At 44.6% G+C, this 19497-nt stretch overlaps 1 protein-coding gene across 1 annotated transcript in view; it reads right to left on the bottom strand.

Moving 5' to 3' along the window:
* Positions 1 to 19497, bottom strand: part of LOC141091146 (saxiphilin-like) — a 137192-nt gene that overhangs the window by 26402 nt on the left and 91293 nt on the right. Inside the window, exon 16 of the mRNA XM_073576544.1 lies at positions 12006 to 12156. Coding sequence (XP_073432645.1) covers positions 12006 to 12156 — 151 coding nt within the window. The remainder of the gene's footprint in view (positions 1 to 12005; positions 12157 to 19497) is intronic.

Below are 19497 nucleotides of genomic sequence, written 5' to 3'. Positions count from 1 at the left end.
TCTCCTAAATGCCCTCCTATAAAACGGGAGAGAGGGGTTAGGGAATCCTTTTTTCCTTTCCTTTGCCTTGGTAAGGATTTCATCTAAAGTTTTCCCAAACAGAACTCACCCTCACAAGGTATGGAACAAAGCTTTGCCTTGGATTGGGTGTCACCTCTCCAGCTTTTAAGCCATAGGCTACGCCTGGCGTTATTAAGCAGGCCTGCTGTTCTGGCTGCCATACGTAAAGAATCCGCAGAAGCTTCTGCTATGTACGCAGCCGCACCACGGATCAGTGGTATAGTGGCTCGTAGCTTGTCTCTGGAGATCTTTTGCTCTATTTGTTGGTCTAGCTGATCAATCCAGACCATCATAGAACGAGCTGAGCAAGTACTAGCTATTGCCGGTTTAAACGTGCCCGTAGCTGCCTCCCATGCCCTTTTTAGCGAGGCATCAGCTTTTTGGTCGAGTGGATCTTTTACAACCCCTGCGTCCTCCACTGGCAAGGCCGTTTGTTTTGAGGCGGAAGCGACCGCTGCGTCCACTTTCGGCACTTTAGACCATGTTGCTAACTCCTCGTCGCTGAAGGGGTACCTTCTTTTTGAGGCGGAGGGGAGATATCCTCTCTGGTCCTGCTTCTCCCATTCTTTCTTAACCAGAGCTTTAATAGCTGGTATAACAGGAAAAACTCTCCTTTTCCAATCTGTTAGGCCAGCAAACATAATTTCCTGTGTTGTTTGCGGCTCCTTTGTTTCTGTGCAGCCCATGGTATTCCTCACGGATTTAACCAAATTGTCCATGTTTTCTAAAGGAAAGCACGAACGCCCCTCCATATCTGAGGAAGATGATGATATAAATGCATCAGAACTATCGAAGGCTATTGCTTCGTCCTCAGAGTCTACGCTGACCGTAGTTGGTTTGCTAATCTCCGTACTTATAGGTGTACTACTAGCCTTGGTTAGGGCCTGTAATTCTTCCCTTATTATGGCCCTTATGTCCACGGCTGATGTTGATGCTTGTTTTGCTGTTTCATTAATACATTTTTTGCACAGCCTTTTCGTGTAAGAGTCCGGTAGGGGACGTGTACAGAGGGCACATTCTCTATTTTTTGTTTTTTCCCTTCTCTTAGCCTAAGTCAGAGATGTAGCGTAGGAGAGAGAGAGAAAGAAAGAGAGAGACATTTATCAGCTTTGTAGGCAGAGAGTCGTCCACTCACCCAGAGAAGCTGTAGGTACCGGCTCAGGAGGCTGAGAAGGAGGCTTGTTAGCGTGGCTTCTGTGGCTTCTATCCGAGGAACCTCGGTGAGAGCGATCCTTGGCTGCCGCTGTATCATCTGCCTGGGGATGCGTGTCCTGTCTTGGTGAAGACATGTTTGCACGCAGTAATCATATCCCCAAAGCCTTATATATGCTCTTCCATATGCAGGTACCCTCCCCCCCCAGGTGCGCCTGCTTATCCTAGGTGCCGCTAATTTGTCTGCGTCCGGCCTGGATACAGCCGCCGGACGCTTTATCAATTAAAACTGTTTCCCTTTTTTTTTTTTCCTCACAGGAGGGGGCGGGGAGCGCCTCTTCATGTCACTGCAGCCGCGTGTGCACTCTGTGCTGAGGAACCTCCGGTAACCCGGAAGTTCCTCCTTACCATTTCCTGCCTGCGCTGCATGTGCGTCTCTTCCTGGACACTGAAGCTCTCCTGAACGCTGGAGGATACCGCTCCCCCTCCGGTTCGCGCTCCCACACAGACCGGGATGGATCATCCCCGAATCCCGGTGGTGTGTAAATCTGCAGGGGAACCCCGGTCGGCCTCACCCGATACCAGCGTTTTCTGCCCGCGCTGCTGCGGCCCCAGGCAAGTAGGGAGCCGATTCACAGCACTCCCCCGTCGCTGCTTCCGGACCGGAACCCCTGCCATTCCCGCAGAGACTGCACAGGTGGTTCCTTGGCCCAGGTAAGAGTCTGTAGGAGAATCCTGCGGTTCCGATAGGAACAGGAAACCAACTGAGGAGGAGAGGCGGACCGCCCTCTTTTATCTCTGTAGGTTTCCTGTTCCTATGGGCGGATCCCTCTCTCCGGTGGGTGCTGTCGTGGCGAAGGGTAAAATCTAATTTTATTCACATTCAGCCTATGGATCATTTTCCCCTTTTTTCCCGAAATTTTTCCGATGGACTTGGATCCTGGCTGCACTTTTGAGAAGCAACGATCAATTCATTACACGGTGAGGCTTATTTCCTATCATGTACTTTTTTCTTTTAAAAAGTCCTTACCTCGCTCCCAATTCTACAGGGTACACAAGATACTTACTGACCCCTCACTGCTGAACACAAGACTTGCAGACCTGGCAGAGAAATTCGACGAGAGAGGCTACCAAAGAAACTACTGGAGCGTAACTTGAACACACCACACAACAACCACGTGACAACACCAACAGAATCCCCCTTGCACACACCCATCATTCGATCGTTCCAACACATTATCATTATCACTGGCCACTCCTTGGCAGGGCCTACTGACAGAATCACGAATTTCAGGGTTCTCCCATAATATGTCTCCAGAGACAATGGAACATCACCTAGTCAGAGCGAACATTGATAGTCTCTTAAGCACCAACCCTGCCAACAATTCCTAGGCAGCACAAGATCCGGCCCTTTTTTTTAGCATTGTATAATGTGACCACATTCCACATACCCGGCGAAAGGATGCTTCACTTGTGATAGCAATTTTGTATTTTACTTGATCAAATGCCCTTGTGGAATTTTGGACATTGAGGAATCTACTCAACACATAGGGACCGCATTCCAAGCCAAAAATCAAGAATATGTTGCAGTAAAACTTCGCTCCACCTACTGGCAAACTTTAAAAAAGCACTCCCATCAAAATTTTGTTTGCACAAATCTTGAGACACTGCAAAAGTCTATGGCAGGGAGGAGGAGCGGAGCAGCTGAGTCAGAAGTTGGAGAGGGAATAAGTTATGCAGGGACAAGAGCCTTCCTGTTTCTACATAGAGTAAACAGACTAATTAGCTGGGTAAAAAGGCAATAAATAAATTCAGCCCCTAGATGGAGCATGTGTACTGCAAACAAACTCAATAATGAAAAGTTAATGCTGAAGGCATAGAATCAGAATGTTGGAGTTGGAAGGGACGCGTGTCCAACCCCCTGCTTATTGCAGGATTCACTAAACCATCTCAGACAGATGTCTGTCCAGCCTCTGTATGAAGACTTCCATTGAAGGAGAACTCTCACCATCTGTTGTGGCAGCCTGCTCCACTCATTGATCACCCTCACTGTCATGTGGCGCCCCTGAGACTCAGTCGCCACAGAGGTACTGCACCTCCTCCTGAGGTGTGGTGCCCCACCATCCAGGTAAGGTGGAGACACCTGACCACACTCCAACACCTGCACCCCACACCACAAAGTAGTGTAGCAAAGCACCTTCGGCGGCTCCCTGCTTGGAGTATAGCAAAGCACCCATTAGTGGCTCCTTTCTTGGAACACGAAACGTGCTGGGAGGTGGGTGGAGTTAGTTTACATTACAAAGGGGGGGAAGAGTTGAGCAGAGTAGTCAGTAGTTGTTGGAGAGAGAAGAAAATCCCCAGAGAGAGGGATAGATGGATGGAAGTGCTGCAGCAGATCCCAGTGACCTGGGTCTGCTGGCACAGGGAAGGGAGAGAGAGCAACATAGACTGAAAGCCTGACTCTCCATAGACAGGAAGATCAGTACGGAACGTGAGGAGTAAAAGAGAAAAAAGGACGTGGGTTAGAAGAGAACCCTTCCTAGAAGTTCTAAGCGCAAGGCCGGGGCCCGGTCCCCGAGGTTGTATGGATACTAATGGTCCTGCAGCAGACACCGGAGGAATAGAAGTAGTGACCACTTTATTCCCAAACAAGACTTGGGGGCACAACAGCAACTGGATAGTGAGCCGGGACTTAGTAGCAAGGAGTCCCCGAAGCAGGCTACAGCTGTCTGCCGTACAAGCATTAATACACACTATAATAGTGTCAAAAAAACAACAACGTGCTATGTAATGATTAATACCTGTAAGCCTATATGCACTGTGTGGAGTGTCCCAAAACGCGCCTCGACGCGCGTTTCGGAAAATAGATCTCCTTCGTCAGGGGGATCTATTTTCCGAAACGCGCGTTGGGGCGCTTTCTAGGACACGCCACACAGCGCATATAGGCTTACATACAGGTATTAATCATTACATAGCACGTTATTTGTTGTTTTTTGACACTATTATAGTGTGTATTAATGCTTGCACAGTTGCACTACAGCACTTTGAGAACATGTTTTTACACATAGGTATGGTTAATCAATTATGTACACATTATGATTAATTACCTGGTTTATTAATTAAGCCTTATGTTATGGACTGGCATTTTCTGTTTCCATACATATATTGCTAATGTGGTTGTGTATTTTTCTTTTTATGCGCTTGTATGTTGTGCCAAAATTTTAATAAAGGCATTTTTTATTGAGCATTGTGTTCCCGGAACTTTTTCATTATAAACATAAATAATTTTATTTTGTATGGATACAGACATATTTTAAGAATTTTAATTTTATTGGTTTTCCCTGCGGGATTTTTTTTATAAATCCTGGAGTTTATTTGGTTCCATAACACAGTACTAGGAGTACTTCATTTAATGGCGCTTTAAGAGGAGACGTTCAGAAAGGCACATGTTGGCGGAGTGTTGGAAAGGAGTATTCCATCTGGCCTGGAGGTTGACTGACTCCCTGACCCAGAGGACACGGCACGGAGGCAGGCACCTGTTTGTGCAACAGACTGTGAGTAAAGCTTTGGAACTACATGCCCTGGTGTCCTCCACTCATTCCTGGGAGAACCTGCCCAGCACTGACACATCCCTTGCGCCAGACACTACACCATCTACGTGTCACTTCTACTCTGCCCTGGGACTACAGCCCTGCCTGTGGAGGGCTATAACATCATTGCTGCACCACACCATCAGTCCCAGAGGATCTGCCTGCAGCGTCGGCTTACATATCTATTGCCGAACACCACAGGTGGTGTCACGAACTATTCATTTAATCCACTACATTCCACCATTCAATTCCCCTTTTTACATTGGGCGCCCAGGGGCAAGGACCGGGTCACCGCTGCTGTGACACCTTCCCCGCTGAGTTGCCGACCCGGTACCGAGCATCCCACAGCCCTGGGAGGGCGACCCAAATACGTTTTTTCTAATATCTAATCTGTATCTTCTTTCAGTTTAATTTGTTTCTCGTGTTTCCATGTGCAAACAGTGTGATATCCCATCAGATATTTGTAGACAGCTATTAAGTTTCCTCTTAGCCTTCTTTTTTGAAGGCTAAACATTCTCAGATCCTTTAACCGTTCTTTGAAGGGCATACTTGGCAGTTGTTACCATTCTGGTAGCTCTTCTCTGAACTGGCTCCAGTTTTTCAATGTCTTTTTTAAAATGTGCCCAGATGAGGCCTGACCAAAGAGGAGTAGAGGAGGATAATTACTTCACATGATCTAGATCCTATGCTTCTCTTAATACTGTACATCCTAGAACTGTGTTTTCCTTTTTTGCTGCTACATCAGACCGTTGACTCATGTGCAGTCTGTGACCTATTAGCACACCTTCGTGCTGTGAATCATCTCTCAGCCTCAGTTCTGCTACATTGCTGTTCCAGGAATGCTACGGTGCATTACAACTCTGCTACTCTGCTAAAACTCAGTAATGACCATTTTACATTGTTGTACTCTCTTTGCTTTATCATATTTCCAACTCTGCTATATCGTGATAACAACTGTGCCATATTATTATATCAACTGATAAGAATTTGCTGATCCAGCTCTGCTAAAACGGTTATTGTTTCAACTCTACTACAGATCAGCGCGACATCTGTTCTACAGTCATGGCCAAAAGTTTAGAGAATGACACAAATATTAATTTTTACAAAGTCTACTGCTTCATTTTTTCTAATGGCAATTTGCATATACTGCAGAATGTTATAAAGAGTGATCAGCTTAACAGCAATTACTTGCAAAGTCAATATTTGCCTAGAAAATTAACTTTATCCCCCAAAACACATTTCAACATCATTGCAGCCCTGCCTTAAAAGGACCAGCTAACATCGTTTCAGTGATTGCTCCATTAACACAGGTGTGGGTGTTGATGAGGATAGGGCTGGAGATCAATCTGTCATGATTAAGTAAGAATAACAACACTGGACACTTTAAAAGGAGGCTGGTGCTTGGCATCATTGTTTCTCTTCTGTTAACCATGGTTATCTCTAAAGGAACACGTGCAGTCATCATTGCACTGCACAAAAATAGCCTAACAGGGAAGAGTATCGCAGCTAGAAAGATTGCACCTCAGTCAACAATCTATCGCATCATCAACAACTTCAAGGAGAGAGGTTCCCTTGATGCCAAAAAGGCTCCAGGGCGCCCAAGAAAGACCAGCAAGCGCCAGGACCGTCTCTTAAAAGTGTTTCAGCTGCGGGAACGGGCTACCAGCAGTGCAGAGCTTGCTCAGCAATGGCAGCAGGCAGGTGTGAGTGCATCTGCACGCACTGTGAGGCGGAGACTCTTGGAGCAAGGCCTGGTCTCAAGGAGGGCAGCAAAGAAGCCACTTCTCTCCAGAAAAAACATCATGGACAGACAGATATTCTGCAAGAGGTACAGGGAGTGGACTGCTGAGGACTGGGGTAAAGTCATTTTCTCTGATGAATCCCCTTTTCGATTGTTTGGAACATCTGGAAAACGGCTTATTCGGAGAAGACCAGGTGAGCGCTTCCACCAGTCTTGTCTCATGCCAACTGTCAAGCATCCTGAAACCATTCATGTGTGGGGTGGCTTCTCAGCCAAAGGAATGGGCTCTCTCTCACTCTTGCCTAAAAACACAGCCATGAATAAAGAATGGTACCAGAATGTCCTCCAAGAGCAACTTCTCCCAACCGTCCAAGAGCAGTTTGGCGATCAACAATGCCTTTTTCAACATGATGGAGCACCTTGCCATAAAGCAAAGGTGATAACTAAATGGCTCAGGGAACAAAACATAGAGATTTTGGGACCATGGCCTGGAAACTCCCCAGATCTTAATCCCATTGAGAACTTGTGGTCAATCATCAAGCGACGGGTGGACAAACAAAAACCTTCAAATTCAGACAAAATAAAAGCATTGATTTTGCAAGAATGGACTGCTATCAGTCAGGATTTGATCCAGAAGTTGATTGAGAGCATGCCAGGGAGAATTGCTGAGGTCCTGAAGAAGAAGGGTCAACACTGCAAATATTGACTTGCTGCATTAACTCATTCTAACTGTCAATATAACCTTTTGTTACTCATAATATGATTGCAATTATATTTCTGTATGTGATAAAAACATCTGACAAACACATAAAAACCAGAGGGCAGCAGATCATGTGAAAATATAATATTTGTGTCATTCTCTAAACTTTTGGCCATGACTGTACAGCCCACTGCTCCATCCTGCTGCCTCCTGCATGTGATGTTCTAGAACTGCTCTCCTGGATCTGGGGCTTAGAAGATCCACTTCACCAGTGAGACATAACAGCTGATGTTTCCTTTCTGGGATCATTTTTGCAATAATTTCTTCAGACTTCTCATTATTCTTTCTTAAAATTCATGACACAACCTGTGCCCAAACACGTCTGTCTACATATTTTTTTTTTCATTGCACCAATCCTGTGTTACACCATTTCCACACCAAACCAGATATATTGTGTTTTGCTGGAACAAGAAAATACAGATGTTGACCAGCAGAAAATTTGTGCTTCTGTGAATGATCCAGTGTGTACAGTGAGGAAAAAAAGTTTTAGCCAGCCAACAATTGTGCACGTTCTTCCACTTAAAAAGATGAGAGAGGCCTGTAATTGACATCATAGGGAGACTACAACTATGAGAGTCAAAATGAGAAAACAAATCCAGAAAATCACTTTGTCTGATTTGGCAAAATTTATTTTGCAAATTATGGTGGAAAATAAATACTTGGTCACCTAAAAACATGCAAGATTTCTGTCTCTCACTGACCTGTAACGTCTTCTTTAAGAGGCTCCTCTGTCCTCCACTCATTACCTGTAGTAATGACACCTGTTTGAACTTGTTATCAGCATAAAAGACACCAGTCTACAACCTCAAACAGTCACACTCCAGACTCCACTATGGTGAAGACCAAAGAGCTGTCGAAGTACACCAGAAGCAAAACTGTAGCCCTGCATCAGGCTGGGAAAACTGAATCTGCAATAGGCAAGCAACTTGGTGTGATGAAATCACTGTGGTAGAAATAATTAGAAAGTGGAAGACATACAAGACCACTGATAATCTCCCTCGATCTGGGGCTTCACACAAGATCTCACCCGTGGGGTCAAAATGATCACAAGAACGGTGAGCAAAAATCCCAGAATCTGCATCGAGCTGGGACCACCGTAACAAAGGCTACCATCAGTAACACACTACGCCGCCAAGGACTCAGATCCTGCAGTGCCAGACTTGTCCCCCCGCTTAAGCCTGTACATGTCCGGGCCAGTCTGAAGTTTGATAGAGAGCATTTACAGTATATTATCCAGAAGAGTATTGGGAGAATGTGATATTGTCTGATGAAACCAAAGTAGAACTGTTTGGTAGAAACAAAATTTGTCGTGTTTGTAGGAGACAGAATGCTGAGTTGCATTCAAAGAATACCGTACCTACTGTGAAGCATGGGGGTGACAACATTATGCTTTGGGGCTGTTTCTCTGCAAAGGGACCAGGACAACTGATCCGTGTACATGAAAGAACGAATGGGGCCATGTATCATGAGATTTTGAGTGCAAACCTCCTTCCATCAGCAAGGGCATTGAAGATGAAACGTGGATGGGGTCTTTCAGCTTGATAATGATCCGAAGCACACCGCCAAGACAACGAAGGAGTGTCTACGTATGATATGAAGGTCCTGGAGTGGCCTAGCCAGTCTCCAGATCTCAACCCCATAGAAAACCTTTGGAGGGATATGAAAGTCCGTGTTGCCCAGTGATAGGCCCAAAACATTACTCCTCTAGAGGAGATTTGCATGGAGGAATGGGCTAACATACCACCAACAGCGTGTGCCAATGTTGTGAAGACTTACAGAAATGTTTGACCTCTGTCAATGCCAACAAAGGCTAGATAACAAAATATTGAGATGAACTTTTGTTAATGACCAAATATTTATTTTCCACCATAATTTGCAAAATAAATCTTGCCAAATCAGACAAGGTGATTCTCTGGATTTGTTTTCTCATTGTGACTCTCATAGTTGTGGTCTACCTATGATGTCAATTACAGGCCTCTCTCATCTTTTTAAATGGGAGAACTTGCACAATTGGTGACTGACTAAATACTTTTTTCCCCACTGTACATCGGCCTCCGCTATCTCAATACTTCATGTTGGACACATATACACATCACAATAGTTTGCAGAGAAACAAACGACTGACCGGAAGGATAACATCAGTTTTTTACACTCCTCTGGTAAAATTGAAAGCAGCGCAAAACTATAATACCGTTCTGATAACTAAGGCCAAATAACCGTACAAACCACAGCAGGGGAATGGATCTTAGCTAAAAATCACATTAAAAAAATTACACAGACATTGAACTCGGTAGATTTTTTCCCATATACTTACGAGCAGTTAGGTCCATATTTGGATAGCAACACAAGGTTTGTTATTTTAGATGTTTACTAAAACATAATCAAGATACAGTTTTATGATCAATATATGGGCTTAAACTGCAGACCCTCAGCTTTAATTTGAGGGTATTCACAGCCTAAGTGGAGTAAGGGTTTAGGGATTAAAGCTCTTTAATATACAACTGCCTCTTTTTAAAGGGGCTGAAAGTAGTGGGACAATTATCTCAAAAGCTCCTTAAGGGATTGCATGGGCTATTCCCTCATTAACCTATCATCAATTAAGCAGGTAAGAGGTCTGGGGCTGATTCCAGGTGTGGCATTTACGTATGAAAGCTGTTGCTGTGAACTCACAACATGAAGTCAATGGAGCTCTTAATGGAAGGAAAACAAACCATCATTAGGCTGAAAAAAATGAAGAAATACATCGAAGAGATAGCAGAAATGTTAGGAGTGGCCAAATCAACAGTTTGGTACATTCCGCAAAAAAAAAGAGCGCACTAGTTAGCTTGAGAAATCAAGAAGCGACATTTAGTTTTATACATTGAGAAAGACACTCGTCTGACACAGAAATGTATTGGTATTAATAAAATCCTTTCTGTAATCCCTAAGCTCTTCATTTCTGCATCACAACCTGCCTAAACGTGCCAGCTTCCATTTTTGCCTTGATTGGGATATTGACTATTACAGGCTTTTGACGCACAGTGGCAGTTAAGAGGTTAAACTGAGGCAATTAAAGCTAGCTTTCATTGCATCAGTTACTGTCAGGTATGTAATACAGCCAGCACCCACACTGTACAGAGTAAGAAACGCTCCTAAGACCATTATATTGATAACTTATGATGACCCCTATCCTTCACTAAAGGATTAAATCCAGTTCCTTCAGTACACTCATCACATCCCATTTTGTCTGCTATTATTTTAGTTTATATTGTGGGTCAAATCATTTGTGGGATATGGGTCGCCCCTCGTCCCAGGGCTGCGAGGTACTCGGTACCGGGCCGGTATCAGGGGGACGTGTCACAGCAGCTGTGACCCGGTCCGTGACCCTGGGCGCCCAATGAATTGGCGGGAGATGTAGTTATATTACAGTTTATAGGAATAGTTCGTGACGCCACCTGTGGTGCTCGGCAAGTGTGGTGCTAGGCCGACGCTGCGGGCAGATCCACTATCCACTGGGACTGATGGTGTGTGCAGCATAGATGGTAAAGCTCCCCACAGGCGGAGCTGTAGTCCCAGGGCAGTGTAGATGCAGTAAAGGTGGGGAGGTGTAGATGGTGTAGGTACAGGTACTCAGGTGTAACGGTGCGGAATAACAGGATGACACCAGGGTGTGCGGTTCCAATGCTTTACTCACTGTTTGCAGTTCACACACATGCCTGCCTCCGTACTGTGTTCTCCAGGTCAGGGCTCCAGCCAACCTCCAGGCAAGATTGGATTCTCCTTTCCACACTCCGCCAGCATGTACCTTCCTGAACGACTCCTCCAATGCGCTTTTAGGTGCGAAGCACCCCAGTACTTAGTTACCCTGGAATGCCTCTCTCTAGGTGTTCCTAGTCTTTACTTGTATGACAGACAGCTGTAGCCTGCTTCGGGGACTCCACTATCGCATCCCGGCTCACTATCCAAGTGCTGTTGTGTCCCAAGTCTATGATGGGAGCAAGGCATTAGCGGCTCACTACTCCACTGGTGTCTGTTGCTGGACATAAAGATCCGATCAACCTCGGGGACTTGGCCCCGGCCTTTGCGCTCTGGACTGGAAGGGTTATCTATCTTTCTTCAACCAGCTTCCCACCGTCCTTCTATTCTCCTTCGTTCCGATCTGTTCTCTCTCTCTTATGGATGGTTAGGTTATCAATCTTATCAGTCTCTTTCTCTGTCTTTCTCGTGCCAGCAGCCCAGATCACTGGGACCTGCTGCAGCACGTCCTTCAGACATCCATCTTCTCTCCTCTCTCACTAACCAACTCCCTAACTCTCACTCTTCCCACTCTTTTGTATCATCTCGCTCCACCCGCCTCCCAGCACATCTTGTGTTACGAAGCAGAGTTCCACAAGGGGTGCTCTGCTACCCCCAGCCTGAAGCTGTTAGGTGTCCCCACTGAACTATCCTGTGTGTGGAATGCAGATGTGGAGTGTAGTCAGGAGTTCCCACCTTACCTGGATGGTGGGGTACTACACCTTAGGAGAAGGTGCAGTACCTCTGTGGCGACTGAAGCCTCAGGGGCGCCACAGATATGCAAACCATTCTTTTTTAACAGAATGTGGAATTTGCTGCAGACTATGAATTTTCTATCTCCATATAATAAAGACTCAAGAATCGGCCTCCACTACATGTAAAATGACAAGAGCAGGATGGATAGGATGATCCTACTAGACTATTTTACCTGACGGCCCCTTCATTGCCGTAATACGCCTCTTTGTCGCTTAGAGAACATTTCGTATTTGCCTCGGTGTTTTGTGGATCACCAATACACAGTTTGCAGAGATTGGAACCAATGGGGGATCCTGGAGCGCAGCTCTGACTGAAGTAGGACCCTATTGAGGACATAAATATATCAACATGTTCATTTATTTTCTCAGCAGTATTATCAGTACCAACCAGCCATAAATTACAGACAGTCCTTAAAAACACGGAACTTTTGGCTACAAATCAGAGTAAAATATTGATAAGTCCATGATTTTTAATCACCATTGGAAAAACTTGTACTTCCAATAATATTTGTGTGGGAATATAATCAGCGTTATCGGGGCTAAGAGCAAGTTTTCCCGCTTAGAATTCACAATACTAATCGTCGTGCATTACAGAATTTGAAATAGATTTTGTAATAAATTTTGTAGCTGTTTTCACTCTGCATTACACCCAGTCCTAAGCATTAATTATCGAAAATTATTACGAATATCTTGGTGTCTAAATTATCCATAAATAAACAGGAGTTACCTGTTTTACGATATCTCATAATGTCATATATACCAGACATTTCAGAAGTCTTGATCAGTGGGGGTTTAGGGCCATCTGTGGATCCATTGTATGGATTTACCCAAGTAAAATTAGAATCGAAATGGCATAGTGCTCAGCTGAGAGCTTCTACCTTTCATTTTATCAACTGGTGGAAATCTAATTAGTCTCATCATCACAGATCAACTCCTGATATGTTAATGTGATATGTCAACAATTGTTTGAAGTAGAAGATACCTACCACCTACTCAAGTGACGATGCTTTGGTCGCCTATGTCTGTCTTTTTTCACTCTCCAAGATTTCACTGCCACCGTTAAAAGGCGTATCTGTGGTCACCAAGGGGTTAATATTTTTTCTATAGTGTATATCTGGCTGAGTTATACTAGCTGTGCTTCTTACTGTGAACCTCTTAAAGGGAATCTGTCACCACATTTTTCGAGTATCAGCTGCCGGCACTGCCATCAGGGGCTTATCTACAGCATTCTGTAAGGTAGATAGATAAGCTCCCGATGTAACCTGAAAGATGAAAAAAATGAGTTAGACTATGCTCACCCAGGGGCGGTCCGGGTCCGGTTTTGGTCCGATGGGTGTCACGGTCCGGTCCGGCGCCTTCCTTCTTCTAAAGATGACGTCCTCTTCTTTCCTTCAGTCCGGCGCCTGCGCACTGCAGTATTCTGCTCTGCACTCAACAGGGCAGAGCAGTGCGCCTGTGCAGGAGCCACGACAGGCAGCAAAGAAGACGTCACAGTAAGGCTGTGTGCACACGCTGCGGATTATGTGCGGATTCATCCGCGCGGATTTTGTAAAATCTGCAGGTGAAACCGCAGGTCAAAAGACCTGCGGTTTTACCTGCGGATTGCTCTGCGGTTTTTCATCTCCTCAATGGAGGAGATGGCAAACCGCAGGGGAATCCGCAGAAAGAATTGACATGTCAATTCTTTCTGCGGATTGAAAACCGCAGATAATCCGCGCGGAAAAATCCGCACCGTCTGCACTGCGGTTTTTGATTCCCATAGGGAATCATGGTACTGTACACCGCAGCAAAAACTGCTGCTGGTCCGCAGCGGCCAAAACCGCTGCGGAACCGCAGCAAAATCCGCAGCGTGTGCACACAGCCTTAGAAGATGGGTGGCGCCGGACCGGACTATGACACCCATCGGACCAAAACCGGACCCGGAACGCCCTCCGGTGAGTATAATCTGACTCATTTTTCTTATCTTTCAGGTTACATCGGGGGCTTATCTACAGCATTACAGAATGCTGTAGATAAGCCCTGATGGTGGTGACGACAGCTGATAGGCGAAAAATAGGTGACAGATTCCCTTTAAGTGCTTCTGTCAGTCTCTCGCAGTGGCAGGAGTGGTGCCAATTGCGTTGTTGTGATGTATTGGGCACCCTAACCAGACTTTTAATTTACCTACATACTGGAATAGATCGCAGGTTCAAGTCCACTAGGGGGACTAAAAATAAACAGAAAAAAAGGTTTTAAAAATCTAAAATCAGAAAATTCAAATTAATAATCTTTTCCCAACCCCTATACTGCTTCATCGAGAAACAAATAAAACTGTTGTGGGATTCAGATAACAAAGACACAAACCTCTTTTTCATACTGTTTTTTTTTCATCACTTAGAATAAAACTTTACAAGTTTGGTATCACCATAATTATACTGACTTGAAAAATCATGCTGACAGGTCTAAGCCATCTATACCGCATATTGAACCCTGTAAAAAAAACAATCGCAGAATGGCCTTTTTTTCCTATTTCTAAACAATTGGAATTTTTTCTTCATTTTCCAGAAAACTGTATTGCAAAATGAACGGTGGCATGCAAAACTCCAACTACAGTAAGTAACTACATTATGCAACAATACCTCAAGAGGCAAAAAATAAGCTTATGGTTCTCGGAAGAGGGATGCAAAAACGGAAACTTTCTCAGTCACGAAGGAGTGAAAAGGAATGTGTCATCATAATATGACCTGTTGTTACATCAGGTTTTTATGTTAAATGTACTTTTTCTCAATGTTTATTTTTAATAATATGATCTGTATTTTAAAAAAAAAAAATTAGAAATTGTGCAGTTTTCATACTGCCTACTGGGACTATTCTGAACTCATACTTTCTGTTTGTTTAGGAAATGTACATGTACATTAGCAGCAATAGCCTAAAGGGCCCATCACACTAAGCGATATCGCTAGCAATATCGCTATAACATCACTGGTTTTGTGACGCAGCAGCGATATCGCTATGTGTGATACTTACCTCCGACCGGCTCCCCCGCTGATTATCGCTGATCGCACGAGAACAGCCTGAGCCGTTTCTCGTCGTCAGCTTCCTGTGGGGCTTCCTGCTGTGGCGACGAGCGACGCGGGCAGGAGGACGTCTTCATCGCCTCGTCTGACAGGTGAGTAGCGACCGCCGACCGCTGCTATGTCGCTAGTGAGATCTGCCTGTGTGGCAGCTCACTAGCGACCACTTAGCGATGCACCAGCGATCCTGACCGGGTCATATCGTTTGTCGGGATCGCTGGTGCATCGCTAAGTGTGACAGTACCTTAACTCAGACTCTATCTTTTGTTTCAAAACATCTAATGAGTGTGTGCAAAGGTCATTCTAAAGGGAGTTACATCACCTATTGTTAGATTCTGAGTTATCAGATCTCCATGGAAGTGTTTTCTGTCATTGTAATCTTGCCTCTGATGATAAGGAGATCTCTGAAAAGTCTTCTGTGAACAACATAAGTTATGACTCTGTGGGAGGAGCGGCCCCCCCTGTCGGATGCCCGGGCCGGAAGCAAGGGGGCCATTATCCAGGTTCCGGTGGAAACTGTCCCCGGGGGACAATGTTCAGCGACGCACCCTTGTGACAGACAGGAGAGCTAGGGGAGGGACCAGTATAAAGGGGCGGGGAATTCCCCAGACGATGAGTCAGCAGACCGGGACAGAGAGAATAGGAGAGCGTTGGAGCGACTGCCAACCAGAGTGACTGACCAGCGCCAGGGAGGACTCCGACTGAGGACTCCAGGGGGACGGTATCCAGCAAATCGTCCCAGACTTGCTGCCTCTCCACAGCCCGCGGCCACTGCTGCTCCAGCACAGCTCGCGGCCGCTGTTATCTCCCCTCTGCCCGCGGCTGCAGCGGCCGCTTCCCCTTAGCTCGGATCCGCAGCCCATGCCCAATCACCTGCAGCCACCCTGCGCACACCAGCAGCCGCGACCAGCACCGCGACGTCGGTGGCCACCACTGTCCCGCTCCGGGCTGCATCAGGGGCCGGGCCACTCCTGACTGCGGACTCCCCGTCGCAGCCGTTAGCTGCGCAGGTGGCCTGTCACTCGCCACCGTACACGCCTGCCACCTGCCAGGCTCCAGGGGCTGCGGCCTACTCGTCCCAGGACTCCGCTGGGGCCCGTGGGCTTCCAAAGGCCTCAGCACGCCAACGAGCGCGAAGATTCCAACAGCGCCTCAACAACTGGGCCCAGCAACTCTTACGTCGAAAGGCCAGCAGCCAGAACGGCGAGGGACGTCGGGACAGCTAAGTAGACTCTAGACTTAAGGACCCGCAGTTGGCCACACCGCGGCCCTATAGTGACCGGCCGTTGCCGGGAGTAGTCGTGTTCTACATTACCGTGTTTGCTTGTTTAGAGCCCCTGCGTGGGCAACCTGTGTTACCCCTGTTTCGGTGATCAGGCCGTGACTGAGGGAAGTCCCCTCAAGTCCCATAAACGAATCTTTAAAAGCACCGTAGTTGTCTCGTGACTCGACGCTGCATCCTGCGTACCTGCAAACACCACAACTCTACAATATCTATCTTCAGTGGTCAGTGTGAAAATTGGAAGAATTCTATTTTTTGTAATATAGATTTGATAAGGAAAAAAAATGCTAAAATTAAAAAAAAATACATTTAACACAAAAAAAACAAATTTAAGCAATAGGTAATTTTCTGATTATTACTTCCCGTTATGGATTTTCGCTCTAAATTGACTAGACTAAAAAGTGAATCAGCAACAATTTATCCAGAAAAGTTTGAATTTTTAAAAAGACATTAGCACATGTGTAGGATGTTGGGTAAGTCTGAAATATTTTCACTTTTGTTTACCTACTCTTTAGAGATGAGTGAAACTGAACTGTAGGCTATGTGCGCACGTTGCAGAGTTTCTTGCAGAAATTTCTGCACGGTTTCTGCATCTCTTGGCAGAAATTGCAGTGGAAATTCCGTGCTTTTTTATGCGTTTTTGTTGTGGTTTTTCATGCAGATATTCAAGCGATTTTGTATGCATTTTTGTAAATACATAGAGCTAAATAAATATATTTTATTTAAAAAAAAATTGTGCTGTCATTTCCTTGTTCAACCTCTTCTTTTTCAATCTCTATTGAAGACCATAATATCACTACATACCATGTTCAAATTTATAATGTTTACACACAAAAAAATATAAGTGAATGTATATACTGTATATATAAATATATGTAATACCAAGCCCGAGATTTAGTAATGAACAGGTGTCAATCAGATACCCTCATTAATAAAATGGTACATAAAGAGTTAAATAAAGACACACACACATGAAATCTGCGTGAAATGCAATATCTGTCAATTTTAAAAAAAATTTGTTAAGAAAATTGCGTGGGCTACTGCATAATTTTCATAACCAGCACAGGGAAAGCTGACGGCTGAGGGCTGATGTTAATATTCTGGGAAGGAGCCAATAGCTACAAAGATTCCAGGCTATTAATATCAGCTGACAGCTTTTTGCTTAGCCTTTACTGGCTAGTTTACAGGGGAACCAGCAATTGGATAGCAATAAAATATAACTTTTGCTTCAAATTATAAAATCTAAAAAAGTGCAAGGTGCTCAAATAGCTAACGTGCAACAAGAAAAACTGGTATATACAACATCAATCAACAATTCCTTGATTGAAAGTGTCCTTCAATCATATATTTCTAGATAGACACTATATATGACCCTGTGCAGAATAGCTGCCTTCAAGCATTGGGTATAATAGACAGGCGTAGCCCAAAAAAAAAACAATAATACCCTGATACTCTCTATTACAGTTTGCCCACCAGGCCATCAGTCAGTGATATCCAATGAGAATGAACATCTAACAAACAGACAAAATGCCTACTGATCCGTGCTTACATTTGGCATATAAAGATACATTCATCTTATGGTATTTTAATAAAGCATAAAGGGTATATCCGCATCCTAATTTTGCAAACCCCTGCTTATACACTGACATATATTAGTGGATTAAAACCACAGACCAGCTTTACATTTTATAAACTTCAGTTATGTGTAACTGCAAGCTCTATTTATATACTGTACATAAATGCACAGGTATTCATGACATCATAATGCTTCATTTGTGTCACATTTGAGGTATTACATTTAACATATCAGAGCATATCACCTCAGCTGAGGTATTGTATTTAACATATACATGCCTATAACCTTATTTTACCATTGCACGCCTCATCCTTTTGTTTGAGGTATTTTTCATGACACAAAAATCTCATAGCATGTGTGCAAAAAGAACGGTCTCACCAAATTGCGGGATTATATTCGTGTTTTGAATGACCAACTTTCTCATATAGGATATGGTAAATAAGCACACAACCAGAATAAAGTCCTTTATTTGAAATAATCACACAGACTCCTTTATTGAATCTTAATTAACCATACTTACTGAACACCTAATCCCCAATGCCCTCGTCTCCTGCAACAAAAGCAAAATAATAAACCAGCATAAAATACTATCATGTTCGACATAGTCCATTTAATACCGAGTGTCCCACGGCGATCTCACGTATAGAACAGTCACATCGCCGCCGGTGATACACTGACAGGAGGTAATCTCTCTCGCAGTGTATCACTGAGCTGCCGTGAGAGTTCACTGGAGTTCATCAGCTCTAGTGCTCTCACTCACGGCACTACTGCTGTGTGAGAGCATCAGCGCTGATCAGCTGATGTACTCCGGTGAACTCTCACAGCGGCGCAGTGATACACTGCGGGAGCGATTACCTCCTGTCAGTGTATTGCCGGTAGCCGGGTGACATCAATGTGGGACACTTGGTATTAAATGGACTACGGCAGACAGGGAGTATATATTGGTTTATTTTTGATAAGAAAGACAAAAACCATCAGCTCACCCCTTAGTAGATCCAGGAGACCCAAGCACGGAAGTCTGCAGTGTAGCAGGAGGGGAATCCAATGAATAGAAAAATCCAGCTCTTGGTTCTTCTAGGGTTAAATTTATTCAAAGAGAAATTTTTTAAAAGTCCAACTTCATAAAGACAGCATGAATGTCACCACCATGCTTGGGGACACAAGAACAGACGCGTTTGGAGCTTACAACCTCTTAATCATTGCTTGTAAGCTCAAAACGAGTCTGTTCTTGTGTCCCTAAGTATGGTGGTGACATTCATGCTGTCTTTATGAAGTTGGACTTTTAAAAAATTTCTCTTTGAACAAATTTAACCCTGGAAGAACCAAGAGCTGGATTTTTCTATTCATCGTATTATTTTTGATTGCTTGCAGGAGACGCAGGTGTTGGAGATTAGTTGTTCAATGAGTATGTATATTGTATGTGATTATGTCAATGTTTTGATTTTTATTTTACGATTGAACTCAGACGCCGGAAGATGAGACTATTCTCTCATCATCGGCTCAAGCTGTCTGTTATATGTGACAGCTGACGTAGCCAGATTGGAGTAGTGGTTCCATTAGACGACACCTAAGTACAATCACACCCACAGACAGGCGCAGACAGACGCAGACACCCACAGATGGACACACACATATTCTCCACTCTCACATATTCTCCGCTCACACATATTCTACGCCCACACATATTCTCTGCCCACACACTCTTCCTCCTTCTGACATAAATTCCTTTGACAATTCTGAAGCATTTTTGGCAG

Source organism: Dendrobates tinctorius, unplaced genomic scaffold (genome assembly GCF_039654945.1).
Source record: "Dendrobates tinctorius isolate UK_male_01 unplaced genomic scaffold, ASM3965494v1 ptg000049l, whole genome shotgun sequence".
Lineage (NCBI taxonomy): Eukaryota > Metazoa > Chordata > Amphibia > Anura > Dendrobatidae > Dendrobates > Dendrobates tinctorius.
This window is presented reverse-complemented; position numbering and strand designations above follow the sequence as displayed.